The 22,707-nt window shown below is 40.4% G+C and overlaps 1 protein-coding gene across 1 annotated transcript in view; it reads right to left on the bottom strand.

Annotated features, from left to right (window-relative positions):
• Positions 1-3,676: 3,676 nt before the first annotated feature.
• cdh2 (cadherin 2, type 1, N-cadherin (neuronal)) overlaps positions 3,677-22,707 on the bottom strand; it is a 61,602-nt gene continuing 42,571 nt past the window's right edge. Inside the window, exons 5-16 of the mRNA XM_044220646.1 lie at positions 21,399-21,554; positions 19,809-19,953; positions 19,289-19,461; positions 17,528-17,665; positions 16,863-17,048; positions 15,904-16,157; positions 15,094-15,236; positions 13,785-14,018; positions 12,690-12,923; positions 12,327-12,466; positions 7,725-7,889; positions 3,677-5,197 (exon numbers count right to left, since the gene is read on the bottom strand). Coding sequence (XP_044076581.1) covers positions 4,991-5,197; positions 7,725-7,889; positions 12,327-12,466; positions 12,690-12,923; positions 13,785-14,018; positions 15,094-15,236; positions 15,904-16,157; positions 16,863-17,048; positions 17,528-17,665; positions 19,289-19,461; positions 19,809-19,953; positions 21,399-21,554 — 2,175 coding nt within the window. The 3' untranslated portion in view covers positions 3,677-4,990. The remainder of the gene's footprint in view (positions 5,198-7,724; positions 7,890-12,326; positions 12,467-12,689; positions 12,924-13,784; positions 14,019-15,093; positions 15,237-15,903; positions 16,158-16,862; positions 17,049-17,527; positions 17,666-19,288; positions 19,462-19,808; positions 19,954-21,398; positions 21,555-22,707) is intronic.

The raw sequence follows: 22,707 nt of genomic DNA, 5'->3' as shown, positions 1-22,707 counted from the left end.
CAGCCATCCACACACACACACGCTGAGGAGCTGAGGATGGCTGTCTTGTAAATCTGTGATGGTGAGGGGGTGTTGGTGAAAGCATTGTTTCACAGTCAATAAAAGAGGCCCTGGGGTGCTTGTAAGAACAGCAATCTGCGGCCATTTCCCAAAGAGAACATCTTGGGAGTACTCGGAAGGTTATAAGTTGAGTTCCTCCTTGTATTTGGAGTTAATATTTCGAATAAAAACTAAAACAATAATGTGCCCAGCACATATTGCAGTATCTAATGGGAAAATATATGGAGTCACTGGAATGCAATGTGCACATGAGAGCCAGAATTCACTCCAGGATAAACAACAAAGCCCACAATGCTAGCCAACAAATGATAGCACATTCATTATTTATTTATTGTTTTGTATTCCTGAGGTGTTTGCTTTTATTTAAATGTACATCTTGTATGTCAGACATTCACATCAACTGGCAGATGAAACCAATGTCATTCCCATCCAACTTAATTAGCTTTGCAAATAATTTTCTGCATATTTAGATTCCCTTGCACTACTATCATTATCCATTTGTCATCTAGCTAAAATGTGCAAATGAGATACTATTTTGAGGAATTATTTCACCCATCCTTGCTGGGCCATATGGCAAATAAATGATGGAAATATGCTTCGCACACAACAGTCATTCTCATTAGCCTACTGCTCAGTCAGTCAGTGTCAATGATTATAATCCTCAAATCACATTGTCCTTTAATTTCCCATATAATATATTCCAGCATCACTCTAACTGAAGCAGACCCTTTCCCTTGCATTGTTTAACAGTCTCTAACACTACATGTCTATAAATGGTACAGAACTCTATGTTTTGGGTGTGGATAGTGAAGGAGCTGTGTAGCGGCCGCCTTTATGTCCTGGGCTCTCTTAGATTGCCAGCTTGGGGATAATCCATGTTGTGAAATTGAAGTGCAGTGCTGGAATATCAATTCTTTTTTCCCCTCCTGCTGAGGGTTAAAAAATGAAACAGGACTTGACTGCTTGGTGGAAATGAACCCGTTGGAGCAATCTGAGCATCAAGATGACAATGCAGCAGGGTGAGAGAGCCTGTAGAGGAGTTAAAGCTGGAGAAAAGGCAGCATTAAGAACTGGACAAATATACACTGTAGCACTATGCTGCAACTATAAAGCTATCCATCATCGTGTATGATTTATAGGAATAGTTTGACATTTTGGGAAATACGCTTATTCGCTTTCTGGCAGAGAGTCAGATGAAAAGATCAATACCACTCTCAAATCTGTCCATTAATTGTAAGGCTAAAGCCAGCAGACTGTTAGCCAGCAAACGGTCTGCTGGCTGTAGCTGTAAACAGGGTGAAACAGCTAGCCTGGCTCTGTCCGAACACAACAAAATTCACCTACCAGGACTTCGAAAGCTCACTAATTAATATGTATCTTGTTTGTTTAATTTGTCCTAAAACCGCGTAACAACGACAATTCTTCTCCCAGCTAAAACCGGCAATTAACCCCTGTAAAATGGTAAATTGACGTTTTTGTGCAGATTAAACAAAAAAGATGTGCATTTGTGAGTTTTAGAGGTGCTGGTAAGATTTGGTAGAATTTGTTACTGTATCTTCAGACTGAGCCAGACTGCGTCTATTGTTTTTCCATTTTTCCAACCTACTTTAGATGAAACCATGCCCATTGTGTTTGACAGCATTAGAAAACCTGTACTTCATGAGTGGTAAGATTGACACATACTGAATTATGTCCCTTGAGTTGCTGTCATGCCAGTAAGTTAACATTCCTAAAGGCCTTTGAACTGACTGTATTTCAACAAGCTAAGGAGAAAACTTCCTGTCACTTTAACAGCTAGCTATATAGGCGAAAGTTATTAGTCATCATGAAGAAATGTCTCACCTGCCAAAGTTATAACTTTCTAAATAATGAGCTAAAAATACACATAATACAGCCTCTACGCTTGACTCAAACTGTTAACTCATAGTCCTTCAGAATTAACATTTCCCATTACTCAACAGCAGACTCCCACTGAACATACAGATAGGAAATAGCACGCACGCTAGCTAATTCTTGTCTCATTTCTGGTCTGATAAACAGTAAATTCATCAAATTCAGTGCCCCATATCATCCGCTTGAGTGTGGTTTCCATGGGAACACAGCCGTTGAGGCTTTTGTCATACTGAAGTGGGCGTGGCATGGAAAAACGATAGATGCAGGCTGAAACCTTAATTTTTAATGGACAGATATGAGAGTGGTATCGATCTGCCTGTCTAACTCACCACCAGAAAGCAAAAAAGCAAATTTCCCAAAATGTCTAACTGTTCCTATAATGTTGTAAAATCTTCTCTGGAAGTTATGTCCTGCTTGGTTGCACAGTTGTTAACTTCAGGCAAATCTAAGCCATAAAAAGGATTTTATGAAGCCCCTTTTGAGGTTCTGAGTCACTAACCACATCTGTGTCTGCCCAAGATCAAAGCAAAGAAAGTAGTTAGGCAAAGGTTTAAGCGGTGTAACGCTTCTATTAGGAAAGCAGAAACAAAAGGAAATACATTAAAACTAGCCGTCTGGTTTGAAAACTTCAAAGTTAAAGGAAGTGATTTCACAAAACAAATCTGACTCAGTGTCAGCTGAAACAACACCTCGAGGTCAAACAGTTTGTTGTTTAACATTTTATCCAACTGGAACGTAAAAATTTGTGTTGCTTCTGGCAAATGGAGTGTGCAGCTATGCATACTCTGAGATAAGTGATATGCACCAGACAAGGTCATTTGAGAAGTGTAAGAATAACTCCTCGCCTCATGCGAGGGATGTATGAAAACTACCGGTGTTCTTAAGAGGTACAGGATGTGGAACTGATTAGCACAGAGCAGCTGCACTGATTACACTGGCTGAAAAACAATAGGCAGGTACGGTTCACTGGTTATTCTCTAATAGACATTCACTGCGTTTTATGTGAGGACTACAAGACCAAACTTGCTTCCGTCTAATTTGGTTGAATTAATAAACCATGGCCACATCTATTGAACTGGGTGCAAGTGGTGGCTCTGTGAATTACAAGTCACCCAGTAAAAGAGGAGAGAGGGGAAAAGAAAGGCAGGTGAAGGCTCAATGGCCGACATTCCGTGACTTTACCGCTACTACCACCACCACATACAGTAAACACACGCGCACACACGCACATGTCATTCTCGTCTTTATCCTTCCACATATCCCAGGAGTACAGATACATGCAAAGTCCCTAGGGTCAGTTTTGGAGGCATTCTTCATTTTGAGGTCAAGTCCAATTTGACTTACAGTACTTTACAGTACAAATTCCTGATAGCAGACAGGTGCTGGATGGATTTGGCATTTCCTTGAGCTTTTGACCTTGACTTGGCTTAGGAACACACAGATAGTGTTACAGAATTATCTTATTGTTTACTTCTTAGCCTGCAAGCCACACAACTTATCTATGGACTTGTGGGCCTAAAGCATTTTGCTTGTACACAATGTGTGCAAACAACAAATAAATAAGAGTATAAATGATTTATTCACCCCTCTGGTAAAATATTATACAATCAACTTTTTTTTGTTTAAAGCCATTGTCCTTTGAGATATATTGCACAATTCACAATCTAATTAAGCCTCTGCAACAATGCTGAGTTTGAGTAAAAACAAATAAATAAAGAGGCAGTTTTTAGCTCCAAAATTAGCATTTTATTTGGATGGTTGGGGTCAGAGATGTATAATTTGTTTTCCAGTACACATGGTTATCCACAAGGCTTAAGTCCAAAACCTTTTCCAGTCTTAAAGCTGATTCAATAATTAGTGCCTAGCATGTCATCCCACCCCACCCCCCCCTTTTTGGTACAAATTCAACAGTTGTGCTGACAAGATCACTACTTTTCAGTTTTTATCAATGCATTTTTTTATGTTTTATACAAAAAACTCTCTTAACTTCTACACATTTAATGTCACCCAGATTTTTATTTTTTTTCACTTTGTAAATAAATTTGGGAAACAACATTTTTCATTTTTGTTGTCATGAAAAGATAAAAACATGCAAAAAACTTGAATTTGTAGTCCAAATTATACATTTACAAGTTTGGAACTGTTTGCACTTCTTCATATACTACATCAAAAGAAAAAGATAAAGAAAAAAACATTATGTACACACATCTTTTTACAGTGAAGTAAAACTTGAAAGTATCAGATGATGACTAAGGCAAATGAAGTGTACATAGATTAGACCAAAACAGTTTTTTTGTTGTTTTTGTAAAATACTACATCACCTCAGAAAAAAAAGAACAAAAATCTGCTACAAAAGTATGATTCATAACTCCCTTTATTTGCAACCAGCTGCATAATTTTAATTTTTTAGTGAAAAAGTCTAGAAGTCTAGCGTACTGTACAGTGCTGCTCTTAATTGTTTTTCTTTCCATCCAAGCTAACAGATGATCCTTCATTTCCTCGTCTTTGTAGTTTATTTAAATAATCTTCAACAAACAGGAGCACTGTAACCAAAGAAAAAAAGCATGTAGAAGCATACCAGAGTGTAACATACTTTGTTTGAAATCACTCCAAAAGTCAGTACCATTAAAGCCTTGAACATAAAACTAATCATTTAGATCCAAAAAAATGTACAAAAAGGCACATTATATCCCAGTGCTTCTGTACTGTGAAATTCAAGTGTAACTGAGCGCATTCAATACCAACAATCCAAGTGGTGACAGTCCACCAGTGTTCCCTCCCACATCCTCCATAAATGGACCACAGCCTATGCCTAAGCTTTCAACAAGCATATGTATGCGTAGACTACAACAATAAGCCTAGGTTGGTTGTTTTTGAAAAAATTTCTGAATCACTGTTTATTTTTTGTTTCTTTTCTGTCACAGTTCTGTCACTCTCTCAGGGAATATCAGAAGCTGTCCATGTCCATCAACAGGAAATCTTTCCTTTTCTTCATTTTTTTAATTTTTTTCATCTTTTAGAGGAGTGGCTGTGTGTCCTAGTCATCACTTCCACCGTACATGTCTGCCAGTTTTCTAAAGCGAGGGCCCCAGTCGTTGAGGTAATCGTAGTCCTGGTCGCCCCCGCTGCTGGAGGAGTTGAGGGAGCTTAGGGAGCCAGCTGTGGAGCCGCTGCCCTCGTAGTCAAACACTAGCAGGGAGTCGTAGGGAGGAGCGGTGGGGTCGTTGTCTGCTGCCTTCAGTCCCTGTGCAGAGGGAAATAAAACCACGGTTAGATGGGAAGATTAAGCCATGTCTACACACCAACACTGTCTGCAATAAGGAGTGAGCACCATAAACACAACTCCCTCCCCCCTGTTGCTGCACACAAACAGGCTAATCTGTCCTAAAACCAGTCAGTGGTTCTACCTCCACTTGTTCAGGAAATAAGATTAATCAGGCTCTAGTGTTCCTGTGAGTTTCCTTTCTGTTTTGGTTCAGACTCTCCTGATGTTTCTAGGATGTAGGATTATCTGCTGCTTGATCAAAAGCCAAGATTGAGCATGAGCAGCAGCCTCAGATGACTGGAATCATCTCCCCTTCCCCCACTGGCCCCTGTGCAGGCAGTACAACTTCGGCACTGATACTTTGTCATCTACAGTACAATCTAGATAGCAATATCTTTAATATATCATATTTATCTGACTCCTGCCTAAAAAGTAGCAGTAAGCACTGAGCTCAATTGAAGTGAGAGGAACATGTGTGTGTATTTGCCATGCGTGTCTCTATGTGTTATCTTGAGGCTCATGGTGCCGGTGGGGGTGGTTCTATTTTGAAGACTATGCTCGACATTCCTAGAAATCCTCATGGCTTCATGAGAGGTCCTTATGGATTGTTATTGATTTCCAGCCCCATTCCCTAACGGGACTCCGGAGACTAGATGGATTGCTAATCTAGGAGTTGAGATGTGCTTTGGCCATGAACCACTTTGGATCCAAGCCTGGTTTCTCCTTCTCATCGCCACAACTGAGGTACCCAACAAATAATAAATGAATTAACAGAAGTGGAGCAACATAACACAGAAACGAGACCTCAGCTCATTGGGAACTTGTCAAAGATTTATAGTTTCCTCTATGCTGCCATTATGGCATCTAAATGCTCTCAAATAAAAAGATGGATTGAATTAAAGTGCCTGGGCACTTAGCGATTATTTTCCACTCGTTAGCTTTCGTTAAATATCTGCTCAGGGCTGTGGTGCTGATAATTTGGTGGGAAATATGACAGATGGATCGTTCATTACAATTACAACCATAATCGCTCTGCTGGTTATAGCCCCCTTCATCTATAACCAAAAACCCACTGGCAGTTTCATAAAGTTAGTCAATCACAGAACTCAGCCTCGTAATTTCATTGTAACTGAGTCCTCCACTGTGCTGGAGACAATTACGACTCTCAGTGAAATGGTGAACTGTCTTCACTTTTCGCTCTGTCCCACAAATAACAAAAGAGATGTGTAATAAAACCCACTGGTATTTCTATTCAGAAACAACTTTGCTGGGGCTGAAACGAGGCACTATGAAAAACAATGAATGCAATCACTTCAGTTTTGTGGCACTGTGTCCACCTGTGACCAACAGAGGTCATGTCAAGTTTGTGCTAATGTATCTAATGTTACCCCCTCTGTGGGAATAGACCAGGAGCCTGGGGTGTGTGCACATTACCCCCCCCCCCCATCCCCCACACATCTCTGTCTCCTCTGGCAGCTAGCCCTTATCAGTTGGGTCAGATTCCAGCTCCATGTGAGCGCTGGAGCTACCATGACTGAGCTTTAGCGACAGTCAAATCTGGGACTAAAAACAGATCAGCATTGCCTGGTTGCAGCGAGCGTTTTCTGGGTCACGACGCCCAGACTTGAAACGTGTCAAAGTTGTTTTGAGAACAAGATAATAACACGTCTGATGAAGTATGGTGTGCACTGTGAAACTTCTTTATTGAGCAATGCGAAATATTAAATTTCACTCAATATCAGCTGTTACGACAAGTGTATTAGGTGTATTCATGACACACGGTGCAAGTGAAAATGAGCGGTGCCCGGGTAAAGGGACAGAGAGATAGATGGTTGGGGAGTAGAGCTGAAAGAGCAAGTTCTAATTTAAAAACATGGGCGGCATCCAAAAACTAGGAGAGAACTCCATTTGTAATGCTGTGAAACTCTTGTCTGTTGGAGCTTGTGAAAAATACATGACCGCTCTTTTCATTTTATATTCTCCCTTCATGCTGGAGTCAATGATGGCCTCGGGTAAACGAGGGCACTCTGAACAGTGCACCCCGATAGAAAGCCAATGTATTGCTTCTCTCATCTCCTATTTCTATGCTGACACATCTATAACTCTACTTTGGTGGAAAGTGAGGAGAAAAACAATTATATCTAAGTGAGTTAGCATCATGTACTTTTTGGGCTTTATGCATGTCTGAGCGGATATATGTGAGATGAGAAAAGTTTGTAGTTGCTGCTGGAAAAGATGAAAACAATTCTAATAATAATTGATTCAATTTAAAGTACTTTTTTCCCCTCCACTACAAGGCGGTGCACAACTGCTTGATACTGAGCCACATGAACCAAATAGTTTATTTAGATCCAAGTTTTTTTTTTTATCAGAAAGTCATTCAGCTTGAAAATGAAATTCAAACTTTGTGACAGCAATGATCCGTTCATTTCAACTCTTATCCTGGGATTTGATTTCACCATGCAACACAATCTCAGCTTTCAATAACGCTGGACGGTGCGTTTACCTCATTGATGAAGTCTCCGATGTCTCCAGGGTGGGGTGCTGCTGACCTCATGGGGTACTGTGGCTCAGGGTGGAGGGGTCTCTCGTCTAGACGGCGGATTCCCACCGGCTTGATGGCATCAGGCTCTATCGTGTCCGGCTGCTGGAGCTGACTCAGGTCGTAATCCTGGGGAACACGAAGACAGATGGGAGTTAGCTGAGCAGCGTGATGAGACCCCAAACTGAGTGTGATTATTTAAATAGGTAAACACATCGTGAGTTGTGCAGGGGAAGAGAAGTTCAACTGAGTGCAGAAGATTTTAAAGTTAGAATGCAGCGGGAAAAGTTGAGGGGACACGAGGGAAACTTTAATCTTCTTGTCTGTGAAGCACAAGCCGAGGGACAATTTGACACATTAAAAGAGTCAGCACTGAGGGGGTCCAAGCTGAGGACCACATCATACGCTGCAGAGTGTTTGTATTTGTGCGGCATGCTGCAGGAAGGATGTGCAGGCGACTGTTTTGCTCTAATCAATGCCCAGACACGGGATGGTGGATATGCATAAGCCATTGCTAATCCTATTAACATTACCAAGGCAACCTGAATGGCTCGCAGTTTGTGCAAAGTCATGGGCAGGGAAGGAGGAGGAGAAAGAGTGAAGAGAGAAAAGGAGTTAGGAGAGACGGAGGCTGTGGTGAAGAGCAGAGCAGAGCTGAGCTGAATGACTGGTATCACAGTGACAGGAGATATGATAGAGAAAATGCCATTTGAGAATCAGGGTGTGTGCCTAATAAGCGTGCATGATGGATTGTCCCTCTTTAGAAGATTTTCGGTAATCCATCCATCTCTAATATCCCCCTTCAAAACTGTCTTTGCTCAGTTGCACATGTACCTACACGCACAGACGCTTGCACGCACACTCCCAGGAAAAAAAAAAAAAAGGCTGCAGACGCTCCAATGTAAAAATAAACATGAGAATAAATATAAACCCTGTGATGATGCACAAACAACCCAGATATACAAACACACCAAAGCACGCGGGCACTTGACAAACACCTACTCAACTCTACTCAACACTAATAAGTATCATCTCAAATGTAAAACAAACACATTGATTATTCATGTGTAATTTGATTTCATGGGGAATGACAGTAACCCGAAGGCTAGCTGGAGAAGAACAATGGTCGTCACACAACACGCAATAACGCCATCCATCATCTTTGGTCCATTTCAGTCTGACTCCTGTTTGACCTTCTCTGAGGTCACACACCGGAGGGGTCAGGAGTTGGTGACAGGAATTGCAACAGAGCCATATAATGGCTGAACTAAGCAGGAAAGTCTAATGAAATTCCAGCCCCCTTGAGGGAATTGACTCCTCACACGTACACTAGCCTGGTGAAATGGCTGCCCCTGGCACTCATGACCCACATTCAAACATGGGAGAATGTGAAGCTAAGCCTTACACACTTTATCTGTTGTAAGACATAATTGAGCAATTTAAAAAACATTGTACACGACAAGCAGCAACATCACCAAAAATAATTCACATATGGCAAGAAACCCGAGCAGTCAGATGATCACGGTTTTAAACAAACCCCAGGTTAGCCAAACTTATTGGAAGAGGAAATAGAGAAGGGCATTTAACTCATTACCCAAACTGTCCATTAAAAACATGTATCGCAGTTTATAGAAGGTACAGGTACATGTTTGACCTTCGTACGTAGCGTAGTTATGAGCACACCAGGTTTCCTGTTTCCTGGATTATTACCAACCTTTCGATTGTGCTCACTTCTGGCTTCACCTCAAAATAAAGCGTTTTTAGATAATCTGACTGAAGTGCAAGAAATTGTTTGACATTTTGGGAAATTTGCTTATTTCCTTTCTTGTCAAGAATTAGATGAGACGATCCAATACCACTCTCATGTCTGTCTGTTCAATATAAGGCTGGAGCCAGTAGCCGGTTAGCTTAGCACAAAAACTGGAAAGTGTTAGTAGACAGATTGTTTTACCTTTGGACAAAGCCAGGTTAGCTGTTTACGCCTTTTTCTAGTCTTATTGCTAAATTAAGCTTCATATTTACCGTAACATCTAACTCTGCAAGAAGGCGAATAAGCGTATTTCTCAAAATTTCAAACTATTCCCTTAAATCTGACTGCTCATGTTTCTTGCCCTGTTGGACTTAGTTTCCTGTTATCCCAAATCTTTGCAAATTACTTGATTTTGTAAAATGTTATAATAATTGAAATAATGCTAAAATAAGCTCGCAGTTGCAATAAACCAGAATTATCCTGAGATAATATTAGAGGTGTTACAGTTCCTCTGACATGTTAAACTTTATCTCTAGTGACAAATACATGAGTCACTTTTCTGCGTAAACAGGTCTGATTTATTTTGTTTCATTTACTGCATGGGATTGATAAACAAATCAAAAAATTTTTCTAAGCATGCCTCCAAAGCCACACCGTCTAAGGTTAATGTGTATCAAATTATTCTGAGGTCATTTGAAGAAGCAGATGACTCATCTCTGTCTTACATTTTAGTTTTTCACCTGTGCACAACAACTTCTCAATTTGCTATTATTTCTGCATCATTTTTTCCATGTCCGAGGAGAGCGGCCTGATCAGCTGTCTGCCTTTGATGAAATGAGTGCTTCACAAACCAATACAAACCAGGACAATGGCAGCAGCAACTAAAATCATATACTCTGAGAGCGCCCAATGGTCTGACACTTCAATTTCCTCCCCAGCGGGAGATAGGGAGAACAGAGGTGGGCATTATAAAGACCCCTTCGCTGGGAAAGTAAGGGACATTTTTTACCCAACACTGACTCCCTCGATTCCGCAGACAAGACTATTTTCTCCTGGCGCCCTGCCCTCCTCTGCGCCACTCAAAATTGAAGCTTGTTCTCTCTCAATAAATTGCTGCACCCGCTCGTTTGCCTTTGAGGGGTGTTATATCATGTTTCCTTTTCAACATGTTCTGGTCCACAAGTTTGTGCATTGTGTGTGTGTGAAAGTGAGGATGTGAATACACAAGTGGGTGCACTCCCTCCTGCCTAATCACTGGCTGATGTGTAATGGCTTTCCAGTCATATTGTTACCTTAGACAGAGCTTCATTATTGTGCCACAGCAGATGTCTATCTCCAAATGACATCAGCTTACCAATTACAAGTCTCCGAGGCTAATTTGGCACTGTGCTGGGTCAGACCGGGGTCTCCTGCTCATTTCTGCTATACCTAAGCCACCAGAGCACTTCAGCCAACAGCAAGAAAATAGCCCATTTGGTACATTACTGCCTTTTTTATGAAATGATTCCGTTCTGCTAACATGAGGTCATTAGGACAATTGAATTTGTGTCTGTGTGTGCGTGATCACTGCAGGGGGATAAAGAGATGTGACTTTATTGATGCCTGTGGCAGTGCATTTCTATTGTGCATGTGTATTTGTGTGTATTAGTTAGGATTGTGAAGCGGGAACCAATTCCAGTTGAGGAAACGGTTCTAATATTTCCAGAACTGATTGGATCAAAATGTCTTTGCCTTATTGATTCCAGATTTCGATTCCCAGATCCTTTTTAGGAAAAAAGTCCTATTTCCAGTTTACAATGAAAACTGTCTTGCTCCTCATTGTGAATAAATGTTAAGTGCATCTTGGAGCAGCATAATGAGCAGGACTAATACTAGAAAGAATGCATTGTAAGTGCATGTATGCTTGCAGAAAGAGTCTAGGTGGTCTTCTTTGTCCTTACGCTTCTTTAGTTATACAGAAACTCCTACTGTGCTGCATACTGTAGATGTGACCTGAATGTTTCTCCCTAACAAAGACCACACACTCGCCTTGTGTCACCCTTTCAAAAAAAACCAAAACAAAAAACACTGAACAGCTTCAGAGTATGTAGAGCTGGGTGTTGACATTTTTCATTATTAGTACCAATATGATGACCAAATTTCTCTGCTGAAACCAAAATAATACTTTTTCTGATACCTAACTACGTTTTTATAATTTAACAAAAGCAGCCGAAGTGCTCAAATGTTAAACGTTGTCTAAACACAAGCAGTTGTGCAACTTTAAATTAAATATAGTCTACAGGCAAATTCATAATTTCCACATCCACATTAATTTTGTCATCTGCCCGTGTACAGTTTTTGACACTCTGCTATGGACACATTTTCGCCAGTACCAAAATAAGTATTGAGGTTTGATACCCAACCCCGATGATGTGTGGAAGCTTGGACATTAAGAACAATGGTAGAAACATTAATAGTACAGAATGTTTGAAGTTTATTATATGTACTATGTAGGTAAACGGCACCTTGAGGGGATAAAAAGCCCCTGAAAGTTTTTCCAAGTATTTCTCCGTAAATATTCTTGTCTAATTACGTAATACTCAAAGTTCGGAAAGAAAGTTATTATTTATTATGAATTTATCACTCTAAACAGCTTATGTGCTATGTCAGGATAAGCAAGATAACCAAAAGTGTTCTTACTTTGGCAAAAACAAGTGTGTTAATGTAGGACACCATCACTTACAGTAAGAAGCAGACTGAGAAAATAGGTTTTCAGGGCCATAACAACAGAACTGTTAAGGAGTCTACACTGTAAGTGTTTACCACATCATTCTTACCTGATCCTCCTCTCCTCCACCTTCCTCATCATACTTAAGAATGTTGTCTCTAACATCATCCTCTGGATCGATGAGGAGCTGCTTGGCCTGACGTTCTTTATCGCGTCGCTTCATCCACACCACAAACAGCAGCACGAGAACTGAAAGGCAGACAGAAAGAGATATCTCATATTACAAAACATAATAACTTATATATTTTCATACAAACGTAATCGGATCTGACGTTTTAGAGCTTGGATGGGGGCCTGATCAAGGCTATCTTTTTGGTAATCCAACAGTAGTCTAGCGGTATCTCGGATAATGTTTAGCTGCTGTTTATAATCCCTGCGTGTGTTCATGTGAGAGAGGCACTGAGACACTCACTGAGGAGGATGATGATGCAGAGGAGGATGGCAATGATGGCACCAGTGCCCAGACCGGCAGCCATGATGTGTTGCTGGTCAGTGCAGTCTCCATTGATGTCGCACTGGCACACTTTAATCCGCAGATAGGAGGTGTTGGACATGGGCAGGTTGCCCGAGTCTGTGATTATGATGGGGATCTCATAGATTCCACTTTCAAGGAAACCAATCTTCAGGCTCATCTGAGCATAGTCACCTGAGAGACGAAGAGGAGAACAGACAGAAAGAGTGAGCGAGTGATCAACCATGGCTCCTTGTCAGAACAAATGCATATTAAGTAGTGAGACCAGAAATTAAGTTACTCAATGTGTTAAAATAACATCATGTTTCTTTAGCAGAGGAGTCTTTCAGAGGGGATTAAATCAAAACTCTGAATAGTCGTTTGTATAGACCGTGTTCATAGTACGATTACACTCCTATTACCACAAATATGCAGCATAAATTCCTACCTGGAAGTTGCCTCAGCATATCTAATCCAAAACATGGTCAGGATTTAGATTTGGAGCTTATAAATCTACTGAATACCTTCTGATAATGCTGCTTAGGCTAAATTCCCAGTAGCGATAATCCAAATGCCATTATCCTATTAAGATATATTCACTGCTTTTCAACTCACACTATCTAATAACTAACACACAACAAATGAGTTCTTCCACACGTTTTTTGTTCAAATTTGCATAAACAATTAATGACTGCTTGGCAATGTTAATATATTGTCTGTCCCAGCTCTACCTGACCCCTCTACAGTGTGCTATTTACACATGTTTCCAAAGTGTTGTTCAGGATCACAATCAAATTCTCAAGCTTTAATTACCAAACGACAGACTGCTGAAATTTTTTACACTTTTCTTTCTAATTATTAAATGCCACTAATTGAAAAATGCTGAAAAGGCTTATATTCTCTTCTTTCATTTTTCAGTAACAAATACAAATGAAGGCCAGTGCAGCCCAACAAGCTGAATCAACCAACCAATCAAATGAAGATTAGTATATTATATATGAATATATAATATGAATCTAACTAGGGTTATTGATGTGAGTGTGTTCTGTGTCTTACCACTGATTCTTGTGATGGTCCAGTTTCTCCTGACATCAGAGGGCCGGTGGGCTAACTCAAAGGCAAACGGTCCAGCATTGGGGTTCAGGTCTCCATCAAGTGCAGTGATGTTGATGGCATTTGGCTCTGGCTTTTCACATATCTCTGCCTCTTGAGGGAACACCTTGGGAGCGTTGTCATTGATATCCAGCAGGTAGATCTGGAGAGTACCTGTGCCACTTGCTGGAGGTACACCTGCATGGGCCATAAAATGACACACACTCACACTCAGCGCATACATATTTATGGAGAAAAGGGATGCTTACAAATTTACATATGGATAGGAATATATACTATTGAAATGCCATCTCTCATTTTGCAATCATTATGCAGTAGACAGAGAAAAGTAAAGTATGGAGTTTATTCTTTGGATCTCATGCTATAATAAGACACTCTAAACAGCTATTTACTCTAGTGGGAGAAGACCCATCCAAACTGCATACTGATCTGACAATCTAATCTCAAGTGAGGAGGTAGATAGAAAGAGGCAGATATCAGAACATTTGGGTAGTGTGTGTGTGTGTGTGTGTGTGTGTGTGTGCCTGAAGAACGTCTTCCTGACGAAGGACACGGGATGGGAATACTAAAGCAGACAAACAGAGCCCACTGTCGCTCCTCTCAGGCTCCTCTATGTATTCACTCAGCTAAGAGGCTTTTTTACCATTCAGGCCACGCTCAAAGGAGCTAGTCATCCAATCCTGACCCATTAATGCTGAGAAACCTCTTTATTGGTAGAGTTTTTAAGCCTATTGGCCTAAGCTATGCTCCGCAGAACAGGGTAAACCTGAACAGAGGTAAATCCCCCCAGCGCAGGGAAGAGGTGAATATATCCACATGCTGGATGGTTCTGGGATTGCTAGCACATTAACCTTCAACTAAAGGTGGTCAGCTTTCTAGACATGCCGAGTGCTTGGTACGAGGTTGACCTTCAAGTACGGAGGATGTCTTTGTTGCTGTAATTGAGATGGGGTATTTTTTCAACAGATGCGGTACGTTTGTGCACTGGCTTCAGGTGAAAAACATCGCAGAGGTAGTCAAAATGATGCTAGGTGGAAGATTGACCTTTGAGAGGTAGGCTACATTAGACATCAGCTAGGCTTCCTTTTGAAAAGGCAGCATTATCTCCTCCTGAATGCTCTAACAATAATGGACTAGAATAGAGTGCTTGTGTAACAGCCTGACAAAAACACCTAGGCCATGTAACCGGTGCATCACAGGAGCTCAACAAAGTATTTTTGGCAACTGAAGTACCACTTGAATGGTTACATACCGCTGTCAGAAGCCAGGAATGTTGCATTGTACAAACTGTTCTTCACAAAGGGCGACTCTCGGTCCAAAATGGCAATTGTTGTGATACGACCGGTGTTCGGGTCAATCCTTAGCCAGTTGGCTGGATCTGAGAGTTTGGAATATCTGAGGAAAGAGAAAAAAAAAAAGAGGTTTACACAGTGATTCATAATCCTTACTATTCACTTTAAGCTGAATTTCAAGTCAGGAGTTATCTGCAAGTTCTGTTTTTGAAGTAGTGGGAAAGTTTTAAAATGTTCAATTTTGTTTTCTGCAGAAGGCAATCTTGTTGGTGAATTTAGTCTCCATTTCCAGTTTGGCATCTCTTTGTTCTAAAAATGCTTTTGTTTTTATTTGGTTACACAGAATAAATATTTTAGACATCATGCATTTTACATAATTAATCCAACTTTTGAGAACAGCCTCACAGGGGAGACCAAACTGGCTTGTTGTTATCAGTAGCTCAAACTCATTTGTAGGACAAACTGCAGAATTACAAAGCTAGCTTATTTCACATGGACTGTTTTCAAGCAATTAACTCTTCCACAGCCAAACAGCTGTGAGGCAAGGCATCTGATGATGAAAAGGAAAAAATAGGGCTTGTTCAACAAAAATGAGATGGAGAAATGCTGGCTGCTGTAATGGTTTAAACTGCTTGACTTTGTCTTGACCTTCTGTTGCTTTATGTCTAAAGCACCAGACAGTGGAAAATACGTAGTCTGACTCAGTTCCTCCACAGCTTGCCCTAGTAACTGTGTTCTTTAGAAAACCTGCTTTTTACTGTAAAGTTTACCTGATGCTTTGCTCCATGAAGCGATCAGGGTCCTGTGCAGTGAAGGTGGTCAGCGCTGACTCAGGCATCATTCCCTCCTCCAGTTTAATGAGTTTGGGGTTGGGCTCAAAGTAGGGACTCTCGTTGACATCTATCACTCTGATGGAGACAGTGGCGGTGGACTGACGAGGAGAGTGGATGCCTCTGGCCAGGGGAACCTCGTTCCTCGCTTCCACTGTCAGCACATATGTCCTACTGATTTCATAGTCAATAGGCTGGAAAACAGTAAGAGAGTGTATATAGAGAGTGAGTCACACATCAACATGCAGGAAAAAATAAAGGATGTGAAACTGGTGAGAGAGCAACCCATCGAATTAAAGCTTTTTCTTGCTCTGCCTGAAAAATCTTATTGTGAAAGCTCACAATACACAGTGAGATGAGATACAGAGACCATATCCTTTTATGGTCAGTTGAAGGATACACAACAGCAAGAGAGCTGGCATAAGAGTTGTGCAAATAAACCAATTTCATTTGAAACATGTTCAGAGTTTTAAAAAATTGTGCTCTAAGTTTTTAATTATGTATTACAAATTTGAATTGACACTTAATCCATGGTGATAATTAACTTATATCATATTAATTAATTGTAATATATGTGACAAATCTGCTGCAGTGATCTTCAGTTTTATCAGTACTAGTCTCCTATGAGTTGCTTTACACAAAATGCTCGTATTCTTTAAACAACTGAACTGGACAGTTGGATTATTAGCTTGCTCTCTTTATTAACAGGGAGCAACATAATATTTAAGACACTCACTTTTATCAAATTCAATGTATGTTATAAACGTACACTCACAGAATATTCTAACTGCCAGATATTAATGCAGCCAACCACACCCAAACATGTCAGTATAGCATACATACATCTACTATGCATCTCCAAGTGATTGAAGGGGTGGAGTTTAAAGAGGAGGCCTTACCTTGACGACTGTTACCAGGCCCTCGTTAGTGGTCGGATCAGTGGGCACAGAGAACCTGCCAGTGGGGTCGCCCCCGGTGATTTTGTAGACAGCATTCCAGGCAGGCGTGTTGGGCTGGTCCTTGTCAGTCACTGTCAGGTTGGCCACAATGACATTCACACGGTTTTCAGGCACCTCGCCGAAAAACTGCATGAATAAACCATGAACATACAGAACAGCAAGCTGTTAGTGATACTGCTGTGGCAGCAGAAAATACACACAGTCCTGCCTCACACAGCACAGCAGGACCAATCTTGGGTAAATAGACATCTAAGGTAACTTCTCATGTCGTCATGGTCATCTCATTCCCTGTCCTCCCCTGATAGCACAACAGTAGCATTACAAATTTCAGTGATTCGCGAGCACAGTAAGTGACTCTTTCACTCAGGCAGACATCCCGGTAGTTGCATGTGTCAACATTTGGAGGAGGATATAACACTTCACACATGGCTGGCTACTTGAATATCTGTATGGCTTCGGAAGTGCTGGGCAGGCAGAACTAGGTAAGTGAGCAGAACTGACGGCTGAGGGCATATATCCACATTGAGGTGAAATGGGGTCCTTGTGGTGCTTTCCTTTCGCTAAGATTGCTGTGTTGATGTCTCAGATATGAGTTTGTTTCTTACCGTCTCAGCAGTAAACTCTGGCGGATTGTCATTAACGTCAGTGACTCTGATGACAGCAGTGGCTGTGTTGGAGAGGCCGTACATGGGGTTGCCCTCCATGTCAGTGGCCTGGATGATCAGCGTGTACTGAGGCACTTTCTGGAGGGAAAGAGAAGAGAAGCAATAGCAGGATTAAAACACAATTTTTTGATTTTGGAACAATATAATCAATTGTGTAGCCACTGAATTGTCAGTTTATTAGGTAAACATGTGTCATTTAATGCACTCCAATACAATACCCTGGTAAATAATTCCTATGTTACCTACCCTATCTTTAACTCTATGGTTATTTTTAAGAATGTAGTGCTGTTTTGAACTTCATTATATTGAAATGTGTTACCTAATATTCTGTCCCCCTTATGTATGTAAATGAGGACAAAAGATTAGAAAAATCATTAATGCAGCTCAACACAACACTGCCACAAACTTCAGCCTCCAAAGTGACCATAGAGTTGAATCCACACCTCTCTAAATAAAGATGGGATTTATTGATCTGGACTATTGTTTTAGACTGCGACAGACTTTAAGAGTGTACCTAGTAAGCTGGTAACTCAGTGCACATCAGTATACTTAACTTGGCAGTTCATGCACTATTACTTTATACCATATTATTATCATCAACCGGTAAACCCACTTATTTTATTTTATACTTATACCCACTTGGTACTTCATTTATTTTCTGACCTGTATTATAATGTATTATATATTTTTTTGCTTAGTACTTCTATTCCTGTGTGCACTGACGTGATAGTGAGCTGCTGTAGCAAAAGAGTTTCCCCTCGGGGATCAATAAAGTATTTCTGATTCTGATTCTGATTAATGTCTAAAATTAAACAAATCTGAACTGACTAGCTTCTTAATGATAATGACTAATGGTGGCTTTTTATATAAATCTGATTTATTGTCTGTGGGTGATGTATGTTTGCGAGTGCATGTGTGAAACTTGCACCTCTGCTATGTACACCATCATGAAGCTAACAAATGGCTCTTTTCACATTAAAAGCCACTCAGGTGACGGACCAGTTGCTAGGTAATGAGAGTCGGGCAAATTACTTTCATGGTGGCAACTGGCAGACATAAAACGGCAGCCCCAGGGCGGAAGTGATTGAGCAGCCACCTAGCCAGATTGCCCACACTAGAATTGCACCAACTGGCTCCAGCTTTCTATATTATTTTATTTATTTTAAAACAGCCATGCGATCCAATTAAATGACAGAGTGGTAGAATTTACAGCACAGCAAAAAGAAATAGGAAGAAAATGCAAGTAAAGCTTCTCCTTTAGAGAAAGAAAGACAGAGAAGGAGAGAATGAAGGAAGGGAAACATTTAGCTGCTCAGTGATGCACTCGGTGGCCTCCTTGTAAGAGTAAATAAGTGTGAAACAGCCAAGTCCATTTCTACTTCTCATTTAGTTGGTAATCAGCAAAATTCACTTTGGCTCATTAGTTCTCAGACAGTCTGAATATTAGCAAATATATTCAAGCTGCGTTTTGTCATCATATTTTAATAAATGTGCAGCCCATTTATATAAACATGGAAATGTTGGCTATGTTGTTATACATCTATAACAGGCGGCAAATACAAGATGAAAATTAATTCATATAATGGATGGCCTTGCTAATGAAAGTCTCACTTAAATAAATAAGGAATGGCAACAACAGTAAGATTTATGAAATCAAGAGAAAGAAAGCTAAGTCATAAAGAAAGAAGACATGTCAAACACCTCTCTGTCCAGGCCTGCCGCCACGGTAATGATGCCCCCTGTTTTATTGTTGATGGTGAACATATTGGAGGTCGGACTCTCTGGATTCTGAGACAGGATCTTGTAACGCAGCATCCCATTAGCTGTTTTGGGGTCATCTTTGTCCACAGACGTTACTGTCATAACAAATGTTCCTATGGGATAAAAAGACAAAGACAAAACTCAAATACTTTCATGTCATCTGTCTATTTTTTTTTAAATTAGCAATCAAAAGACATTGAGTGAATAGTGCTATATTGAACACTACTAGATGTATAGCTTTGCAATATAGACAACCAAAGTTCTTTCTTGTGATCTTAAAATACCAGTGATTGCTTTAGTACAGCAGAAGAAAAGTTAATAAAGTGGCCACCCCAGGAATGCCATCAATGCTGTTTGATCTGCTAACACTACAGCAGCATGTGAAGCTGGAGACCCAGACTACAGCCGATCGGTTGCTCATACAGTGTGATGATGGGCTTGGCTTTATGTGCTACATTACCTGGCTTGGAACCCTCTGGAACAGTGCCGTTCCAGATCTGATGAGTGAACTCGGGTCTGTTGTCGTTCATGTCGATCACATTGATCACAATGTCAATAGGGTTTTCTACCTGGTTGCCGTTCAGGTCCACTGCATGAGCTCTCAGCTTGGGGAAACACAAACACATCTGGACTGTAGAACTGTTCAAGCAAGGACGATTCTCAACTGTGCAAACATATTGGGACAAACCACTCACTCAATGTCACCCATTGAACTGCTGCAATAATTAACCCCACTAACCATCACTGAAAACCTATTACTGTATGTAGAAGAGCAAACAGTTCAGATAATCCTCTTTATTCACACCAGTGTGACCAAGAGAGCAATTCTGTTTTTATAAAGAACACATTTTTCCCACAACAAGTTCTAGCATGCACAGGGCAAAAGAGAAACAAGTGATTAGATTTAGTCAGATACCTGCCAGAGTCGACAAAAACACAAGCATTTTAGCTGCATTTTTATGGTTGTCTCTTAAAACAGATACTGATTTTATTCAGTACTGTTGCCTACACTGGGTCAGCATAGGTTCAGTTCTGTTTTACGAAAACAAGTCTGATCTGCTGCATTTTTTTGCACCAAGAGCATCTTTCATGCATGCACACAACTACAAGGTTAGGGCCTTACCTTCAATTCATTGATGCATCTATATTTGGATCCCACCCATTCCTGCTATTTTTTATTACATTCATTTGCATTTGTTTAAAATTTGTCATTACCAAAAAGTAAATAAAAGACTGCTGAAAATGTCTGGCCCGTCTACATTCCCTGGTTTTAAAACCTGGCCCAATTGAATTTGGAATTGAATAGCCCCGCCATACAGTCTAGTTCAAGTGTAAATTAATGAGTGAATTATTCTGTATGTTACACTGTCAAGTGGATACAGTAAAATTAAATAAATAAATAAAAAATAGAGACACATCACTGACACAACTGACACATCAGTGGCATACTCAACTAAAACATTGCTGAGCTCCTCCAGTATTGCTCTACAGTTTACAGATCACATACAGCTGAAATTAAACCAGTATGGACATCTGCGAAGGTTTTTTGTTGTGAAAGTCTTTCGTGACCTTCAAAGTAGTAGTCACGTAAGTAGACTCTAGTAGATGAATGCGTTAAAGTCTGTCATTTAATTTTAACAACCTTGCTTGATGTCTACTAGTACTAGCACATGAATCAATAGCATTAAAAACTAAGCTATATAATTTAAAGACCATCGCAATGTAATGGGAGAACCACTAATGAATAAAGCAGCTCTGAGGGAGCTGGAGGTTATCATAATGTATCTAACACACACTCAATTCAAACTCAAAAACTCAACAACATGCTAAATCCTTTAAATTCTCAGACGGATAAGTCAGATTCCCTGGGAGACCCCATTCTTCATTGAGTCTGAGGAGACTGTTGAGGCTACACATGACCCTTGAGCACATGCCAACTGGCGGGAATGTACAGCGAAAGAACTCATTTGTCTTGATAAAGCAGGCTGGAAACACCATTTGAAAATTATACGGAAAGAGGGTTTTTCCTAAACTGTTGTGTCTGACTTACATGGAAGTTGGGGATGTGCTCTCGATCCAGGGGCTTGTTGACAGAGAGCTCTCCAGAGATTGGGTCGATGATGAAGATGCCAGTGGGGGGTTGGTCAGCACCAGGGCCTGTCACACTGTATCTGAGGGACCGGTTTTTGTCGTGGTCTGACCGGATCTGTGGGTGTAAAGATTTGTTAATGAAAGCTTCAAAACAATGCTAACTATACTGTGACGATAGATAGATAGATAGATAGATAGATAGATAGATAGATAGATAGATAGATAGATAGATAGATAGATAGATAGATAGATAGATAGATAGATAGATAGATAGATAGATAGATAGATAGATAGATAGATAGATAGATAGATCGATCGATTCACATTGACACATCACATAAAGAGACATTTTTGATAAGGATCCCTTAAATTTGGTGATTTATGTACTGAGAGTTTATGCGCATATGATCTTTACCCATTGGCTGACATATACACCTATACTGATGTATCTGTAATAAGCAAATATCAGCTGCCCATTGGCCAATTTATCTACAATAACAGAATGCATCACAGTTAAGCTACAACTTAAGATTTTATTATTAATACAACAGTATCGTATAATACAACAGTACAAAATATATAAATGCCCATCACGTAATGTCTTTAGATCTTTTTTCTGATCAACAGTCAAAAAGTATATTTCTTACAATAAGAAACACAGAAATGCAGCAAATCCCACATTTGACAAGCTATACCCAGAAAATCATATTCAATTATTTATTAAAATTGCTATAAAACATCCTCTATACTGACTGACGTATTCACTTATCATTTCAGCACCAAACACAGTATTAGTTTAAAAATAGATTTCTGTGTAAGTAAAAGAGTGCATATAAAGGGTGTGTGTGTGTGTGTGTGTCTGTGTAATATTGAAGTTCTGTCTTGGCTCGGCTGTCTATCCTGTTTGCCATGTAAGCTGAGACCCTCTGTGCCTACACCCTGGATCCATGCTGAGCAAACGGAGTATTTCCTCATCCTAATATCATCCACTAAAGCCCAGAAACATCCCTTCTAATATCGCCGGATTAAATATAATACATACAAATAGCATGTACAGGACTTAACGCTCGGTAAGGAAGTCAGCTTAATATGCTGAAAAAGGATCTCCTTCTTAGCTGTCCCGAGTATTGCTTGTCCTCTGTCAGCCACCCACACCCAACCCTGACCAGAGAACTGATGCAAATGAATTGGCCCGTGTGTGTCCTTGAGCCATGATAAAAGGAGAATAATATCTCAACAGGCAACCGAGGAACAATGGCGCTGGTGAG

Source organism: Siniperca chuatsi, linkage group LG13 (genome assembly GCF_020085105.1).
Source record: "Siniperca chuatsi isolate FFG_IHB_CAS linkage group LG13, ASM2008510v1, whole genome shotgun sequence".
Taxonomy (NCBI): Eukaryota; Metazoa; Chordata; class Actinopteri; order Centrarchiformes; family Sinipercidae; genus Siniperca; species Siniperca chuatsi.
The sequence above is the reverse complement of the archived record's forward strand: the minus strand, read 5'-3'. Positions and strand labels throughout refer to the sequence as shown.